Source organism: Antedon mediterranea, chromosome 9 (assembly GCF_964355755.1).
Source record: "Antedon mediterranea chromosome 9, ecAntMedi1.1, whole genome shotgun sequence".
In the NCBI taxonomy this organism is placed as follows: Eukaryota; Metazoa; Echinodermata; class Crinoidea; order Comatulida; family Antedonidae; genus Antedon; species Antedon mediterranea.
Window position 1 is genome coordinate 23,957,976 of NC_092678.1, and position 7,757 is coordinate 23,965,732.

A 7,757-nucleotide genomic window follows, 5' to 3' on the forward strand; every position below is an offset into this window, starting at 1 on the left:
TTTACACAACGGACGTAAAGCCGTTGGTCCCAGTGCAAAAAAAATATTCGGATCGTGTCCCGGTGTGTTGATATATCTGGGCAGGCACTGACTGCTGGCTGCCGTGGGTACGGAATGACTAAATCCGAATTTCTCAGTTTTTCCCAGTTAATATATATGTTTTTCTTTTTTAGGGGCACCACTATTTTTGTAAAAGCATTTTTGTTTGTTTTTCCTCCATTATTTCCCAGTCTTTACAATGTTACTCATCTTTATTTTGTCATACGTGCTTGAAATGGAAAAAAAACTCTGTTCATGAAAGCAATAACAATTACCACTGTACGTAATATAAACAGATGTTACGAATCCGACAAAGATTAAATCCTCAGTTTTTATTGTTCAAAATAATTTTACTTAACAATAGCTTAATTATTATGTATTATGTGAAAGGAAAAACAGTCGTTTACGCGCACCTGGTTCATCATAATTATGGAGAGATTAAAACAAAACTATTACCATATACATTTATCTTACACTATGTAAATTAAATATTCAGTTTAGTTCGGTTTATATCGCAAACAACAAAATACGGTGATGGAAGTAAATTGCACACATGCTAATATTAAATAAAGTCATGTTCTTAGAGACAGGAGACCACAATAAAACTCGTGGAACTGTTACAATCTGTTTGGTAGGCAAGTACACCAGTTACGTAGCCAAGACTAAGATACTATTTATTTGATACTGTCTTGGAGAAACTCGTGGAAATGTTCACAATCTGGAATTGGTAGGCAAGTACACCAGTTATGTAGCCAAGACTGCAATGCTATTTATTTGATGTTGTCTTGGAGACCACAATAAAACTCAAGGTACTGGGACCATCTAGAATTGGCAGGCAAGTACACCAGTTATGTAGCCAAGACTGCAATACTATTTGTTGATGCTGTCTTGGAGACCACAAGAAAACTCGTGGTACTGGGAAAATCTAGAATTGGTATGCAATGATGTTCACCAGTTATAGCCAAGACTAAAATACTATTTATCTGATAACATGTCTTGTTGATGAACGGGTGTTGTCGTGTACTGTGGGTCATGAGTTGGGCTAATTGACAACCGTTCTCGTTCACTGTCCACCTCGATATCGAAGACATACCGATAAATGAATGATAAAGGTGAGGCACACAAACTGACAATCGCCATCGTGAAACCGAGCCAAAATATACCAGCGTATTCGTAGATGAGAAGAGATATCAATGGTCCAACCGCGAACGGAAGTATCGTAAAGAAGTCGTAAATGGCAAAAATACGGCCGACATCAAGAGGAAATATCTGACGGGATAAAAACGCCATGACTGAGAATATAAGAAATCGTACTACAGTTGTTGAGAAGCTTAGTAACGATGTTGGAATGGCTATTGCCCATTCTGCCGACACCATACATAGTAACATCGAGAAGGCAGCAGTCAGTAGCAAATTAATGAACATAACAAACCACGTTTTATTGTTCATTTTTTTCATAACAAAAGCACTAAAAATGATTGCAAGTTCAAAACATATCCACTGAGGAAAGTAGATCATTGCTATCTGCCAACTATCCGAGCCAAAATCACGTGACATCCAAACCGGTAGAACGGGATCGAGGAACGCTTTTGGGATTACCGCGACGGCCACAAGAATTGCCGAAAAAGTGATGTATGAATTGTTGACTAAACCTTTAAATCCTTGTTGAGTGTACGTTGTTGTATTACTACTATCTGCCTCTTTAAGTTTATTTTCACTCACATCCGGGTCAGATATAATCATCCCAGCTACAAATATACATAGATTACCAATCAATGTAAACGCTAATATAGAAAATGTTCTCTGTTGACCAAAAAGAGAAACAGCAATGCCACCGTACACAGGACCAAACACATCAAACCCGTAAATTAACCATTCTAACGTATAAATATTATTAACAGTCTGAGGTGAATAGTTTGAGCAGGATACCAAGCCTGTTCCGGCAATGAATATAAATGACGCACCGACACCGTGGAATATTCTGGCTAAGATAAACAGGTTGATACTGTTAGCAAAAGCAAATGTCAGCGACGTAGCAAAGAGGCATAGTATTCCTACTAATATCGGTACATCAAATCCAACACTGTCAACTAGGATCCCAATCATAGGGCTAACAATCAATGTTGTGAGCTGTGATGTTGCGTACAGTACACTAATAAAAAGCTCCTCGATCTTCTGCCTCTTCGGTACCCGTATGTAAGCAACTTGTCGTGTTGTCATTGTCCAAGCATTCTGCAATCGGGAACCATTGAGGTACAAATGACACGATAATTGTCACTAACGTTCGAGAAAGTAAAAGAGCGATTAAAAATCCTGTTATTTTGAGACAGGTACTTGGTTTAGAAATAGCCATCACGATCACAAACTGTACTTCGTTGTAAAATCAAAAGTACTGTGGGACACACGGCCTCAAAATGAAAGTTAGACTAACCATTCATTTTCTCAGTTAATAATTCACTTACAAATGCGTAATATAGAAGGTTTGAGAGATGTTCAACGAATTCCTTAAAATCAAGTCCATCCAAAATCATTTTTCGATTCAGTAATCAATTATCACCGGTGTTTTCATACGTAAACAGGATTTTGTTGTTTTTGTACCTGTTGCTCTTGAACTATGGATACCGCTTTCGGATGACTTGACGTTCGATTCAAAAGTCCATATGGTTATTAACGATTAAATAACAATAGGATATTGCTATGATTTATGGTGTATCGTTTATCGTCTGTCAATACACCTGTGAGCAATCTGATTGGTTGGTTCAACCTCTGCGTCGGACGGTACGGCTAACATTATTGATTTCTGTAAACTGTCGCGTTTAGCTTTACAATAAACACCTCTTTAGAAATATAAATATTATATTTCTGTCGACTCCCACTTATTTGAGTTCTGTTTAATAAATCTGGTACGTAGGTAGGTTGGTTACCGACGTGTGATTATTTGTCTCTTATCTCGTGTACAGACAAACTGATAAGAAGACGGACGTAGGCGGTATGACCTCATATAACATGTATTTACATTACATAACAGGATTGATACAATCAAAAAAACACAATATAATAAATATATATTAAAATTTACATATACAGTATAATAAAAATTAAATGCAAATATATACAACAGTCGCTAGTAACCAAATTGCATAAAAACAGTACAAAAAGGCTGTTGAGTAAAATATCACCAACAGACAATTACTGTTACATTGATATTAATATTGTAATAGTCTCAAACAACAAATAAAACCAAGTTTAAAACAAAATTCAAAAGCTATTTTTATTGGGATTTCAAAATTATAAAAGAACAATTTAAAAAATAAATAATTGCACATTTTTTTGCACTAAAAAAAAGCAACAAATTGCTTAAATCATGAAAACAATGAATAATTCTTTTTGGAAGACAAACATAGGCCTACGTATGATTCGAACCCAGACCTCTGGAATGGCAGGCAACAAGAATCTGGTCGGCACACTCTTCTTCTTATTCCTAAGATGCCTTCAGTGGATTTTCAGAAGCCCAACTGTGAACAGGTATATTGCGAGGCTTATCAACATTTCTAACATTAGCTGACCTCCATCTTGATTGACCTCCTGTTGGTGAGATGGGGGAGATTGTTTGTTGGAATTGTCGTTCTCTGTCCAATTTACGTTCTTGTTGTTTGTTTTTAATCCAATGACTGGCTTGTTTTGTCATTGACTGATTCAGTTGTTTATTCTGTAACAATAGAAAAGTATTAATCAATTTGAACCATCATGAAAGCTTAAGTGGTCTAATGATAGAATGTCTGCATAGGAAGCAGAAGTTTCTGGGTTCTAATCAATCTCAATTTGGGGTGCCTTTTTCTCATTCTCATACTACTGTAGCCTATCTGTTTATAAATTAATAGGACAGGAAGCAATCATTGTAATGTGTAGGCACAGAGCAAAAACATACATTTTTAATGCATTATTGTTGTGATGTTATACTAAGGCTGTATTTCCAATTAGCACCTTTAATTATTAACTAGACATGCTAATAACGTAAGATTTGCGTTACACACACATTTCCAGAAGGTTGTAAAGTCAAGAAAATCTCAACGTTTCAGTTTCATGCTGAAACCAGCTTCTGTAGTAATGCTAGGCTGGATCTAAACACATGATGTACCACAAACCTGACTTTACCAGTGTTTATTTGACATGCAAACCTTTAAACAATATTGAACAGAATAATAGGGATGTTTACCTGCTGTTGTTGCTTGTGTAGTTTCTTTTGTAATGCTTCTCTATCACTGTAGCACACAGAAAGATGTTTCTAAGCAAAAACAAAAACATATTTATATAGTTTGAATACTTATATTATGTTCCTTTACTACAACATGCAAGAACATAGCCTGCAGGGCGAGAACCTGCAATTTCTAAATTAAGAATTACTAGGAGGTTTACTCGGGTAGTGAAAAGAATTGTAGTAGGATTTGAACCCAGGACCCAAATACTGGTAAGCAAGCATGTATAACTCAGCTTCTAACCTATGATCCTTAAAACTCTGCATTTAAATCATTTTAAAAAAGAAATATGGAAATAGAATGGGAAAAACTACTTGTACAGAGTACGTAATGTTAACTTCAATAACTTTGAAATCATAATGCACAAAGTTTTAAGAATTGTAAATAAGATTTTGTTTTTATACCTTGTGATGTTGAGCATCAATAAATGACTCATGTGTTCTTGTTTTCATTATCTTGTTTTCTTCTTTTAATTTTCTTAATTCTTCTTTCAGACACTTGTTCTCCTCAACCAAACCCTATAAATACCAATATTCAAGTTAATTAAAAATTTAAAATAAAATAACATAAGTTAAAGGAGAGGGGTTTAAAGATATATGACTGAGCAATGACAGCCATTTCTCAATTCAGATTGTAAAAATATACACACTTAGGTGAACTAAAAGAACCAACTTGAAGAGTAAAATGCACTCCTAATTGTTGTTAATTGCTATTGGAGAAATTGATTTCAATAAACTTACCAAATATTTTACATCAATCTCTTGCGGTTTTGGAATGGTGGTAGGTGATTTTGGAAGACTGAAAAAAAAAGAACATATCCATAAGAAAATAAACTTCAGGACGTGTAACTGTAATATGCTATTTAGGCCTTATTATTCCTTACTAATATATTTTGTATTGTGTTAGGTTCTCTTGACTTGGTTCCCTCCGGGTTCTTTCCCTCAATATCTTAGAAGATAGAACTAGACTAATAACTAGTAAAATGTCTTGTTTTTACCTAGTTGTTTGGTTTGTTTCACGGTCAAGCTTCATTTCTTCGTAAAGTGCTTCAAAGTGAACAGCAGTGTCAAAGGTTATCTGCAATTCTCTTTCAAGATCTTCAATTCTTTTTTGAGCTGTGACATAAAATAAATCATTATTCTGTAACTAAAATATCAATGCCTTTGAGGAGTGCAATTTACATAAAACTTAAATTTGGTAAACTTCTACACACTAAAATAGAAAAAGCACACCTGAATGTGTTAGGAGTGAAATTTGTAGCACACCTCCAACTTTCAAAAGATAAAGCTTAATAATAGAAAGCAGCCATACTCAGTTTTTTTTTAGCATGGCATTGGTTTTTATAAAGTAGATTTACCCTTTATTATCCTATGATCAAATGCTTGTGACAGCTTATGCGTTGTCCGCCTTGCAAGTTCTATGTCTTTAATCAGTCTACCATTTGTTTCATGTAGCATTCTTGATGCATTTTCACATTCTTCAATTATAAAAGAGTCAGATGATAGACTTCTGTAGAAAGAACGTACATTAAATTGTTTAAATGTAACAATGTTGTGCTCTACATGTATGTTGTGTTGGGTGAAAAGCCACGATATTAACTGAAATAATAGTACAAATAGAGATGGACAGTATGCTGTAAATACGTATTTAAAGTGGATTATCTGTGGCCAAAAACTAAAAAACTGGTTTCTAAATTTCAAAACCATCAACAGAATCTCAGTAATGTATATTATTCAACAGATTTTAATTGACAAACCTTTGGTTTCTTTGTACAGGCACATCTCTGTTAAAATGTTTCTTTTTTTCTACATTTCCAGAATTCCCATCTTTCATCTTCACCGCTTCTTCAATTTTTTGTTCCTTTTTCCCTTCACTTTCATTCCTACTTTCAATAATTTTTCTTTCCTCTTTATCATCTTCTTTGGCCGATGTTTGTTCTGATTCTTTAACATTTTGGTCAGTCTCTTGGTCAGTGACCATTTGTGTCTCTTGGTCAGTGACCATTTGTGTTTCTCTGTCAGTGACCAATTTTGACTCTTGGTCAGTCACCATTTCTGTCTCTCGAACAGTGACTTTTAGTTTTTCCCTTATATTATCTGTTTTTTTACTTGGTACCAACAACGCATTTGTTTCATTTTCTCTGAAAAAAAAGACACCAAATTAAGTGGTAATTATAAACTGTGTACAATGTTTACAATGGTGAGTACTGCTATTCATTTATTTGTTGGACTACTTACATTTGTTGATGATCTTGTGGCTTGATTTTTTCCAGACTGTCTGACTGGCTGTTTGGTGTTGGACTCTTTGGTTGAGTGTTCGATATCTCACTATTGTTTGATGTTGGACTCTTTAGTTGGTTCTCAGATATTTTTGGATGACTTTCTTGAAGCTTGACATTTGTTTGCGAGTTGTTTTGTTGAATATCTGTGTCTGAATTATGTTTGAATTGCTCATGGTCTGATGTTGATTTTTCCCATTTAAGATTGTTTAATTTCAGAGTTTGCAGATTGTCCACATTAGTAGACTCAAGGTTTTCTTGTTGTTGAGGTGTATACTGTTTATGAGGTACTGCCTCATCATCTTGTTGATCTGGTTGCAGTTTGTTTACCTGGTTGCTGATATCTAGTTGCAGATTGCTGACCTGGTTGGTATCCACTTGCAGATTGCTGACTTCTTTACTGGTATTTAGTTGCAGATTGCTGACCTGGTTGCTAATATCTGGTGGCGAATTGTTGGCATTCAGTTGCTGATCGCTGACCTGGTTGGTATTCAGTTGCAGATTGCTGACCTCTTTGCTGATATCTGGTTGCGGATTGCTGACCTGGTTTGTATTCAGTTGCAGATTGCTGACCTCTTTGCTGGTATCTGGTTGTGGATTGTTGACCTCTTTGCTGGTATCTGGTTGCAGATTGCTGATATCTGGTTGGTTACTGAATTCAGTATCATTAGCCTCATCAGTGCCCTTGGCATTGATATCAACATTATTGTCATTAACTGAAGGATCCATTCTCCTCGACACAATAAGATCTTCTTGTTTTCAATCTGGAAAGTGAATTGATTGATAATAAAATTCAAATGTGGCCATTGAGCATAAACAAGAGGAAAAACACTTATATATAATATTGGCTATTTTGTCAAAAGGAACATCAATTAATATGTCAAAACTATTACAAACTTATTTAACACTTTAAGGGAAAAGGCAGCTCTAAGGTAAACATGACTACGGTAAAAATGACCTTATATGCATAGAGTACTGTAGTAAAAGGAGCTGCCATGACTAAAACCAACCAGTTACTAAAAATAAGTCTGAGTAAAGACTATTTAGGCTACTAACTAGCTAGTGTTCTGCTGTTAATTGCTACAAATATTTCACTTTCATAAGTCTATCTGAGTTACTAAAATAATGCATTACCTTCTAGCATCGTATGTTACGTACAAGTATTAAAAGAAAAAGCTTCAAAA

General features: G+C 35.0%; 2 protein-coding genes across 2 annotated transcripts; both read right to left on the bottom strand.

Annotated features, from left to right (window-relative positions):
• Window positions 1-369: 369 nt before the first annotated feature.
• LOC140058806 (vesicular acetylcholine transporter-like) lies at window positions 370-2,669 on the bottom strand. The gene has a single exon (XM_072104548.1). The coding sequence runs from the start codon at window positions 2,257-2,259 to the stop codon at window positions 1,015-1,017; it is 1,245 nt and encodes a 414-aa protein (XP_071960649.1). The 5' UTR covers window positions 2,260-2,669; the 3' UTR covers window positions 370-1,014.
• Window positions 2,670-3,383: 714 nt separating this feature from the next.
• LOC140058342 (uncharacterized) lies at window positions 3,384-7,302 on the bottom strand. The gene is made up of 8 exons (XM_072103905.1): window positions 6,533-7,302; window positions 6,052-6,435; window positions 5,653-5,804; window positions 5,293-5,410; window positions 5,036-5,093; window positions 4,700-4,813; window positions 4,256-4,324; window positions 3,384-3,748 (listed from the first exon to the last, which is right to left on the bottom strand). The coding sequence occupies exons 1-8, from the start codon at window positions 7,300-7,302 to the stop codon at window positions 3,521-3,523; spliced, it is 1,893 nt and encodes a 630-aa protein (XP_071960006.1). The 3' UTR covers window positions 3,384-3,520.
• Between the last annotated feature and the right edge of the window lie 455 nt (window positions 7,303-7,757).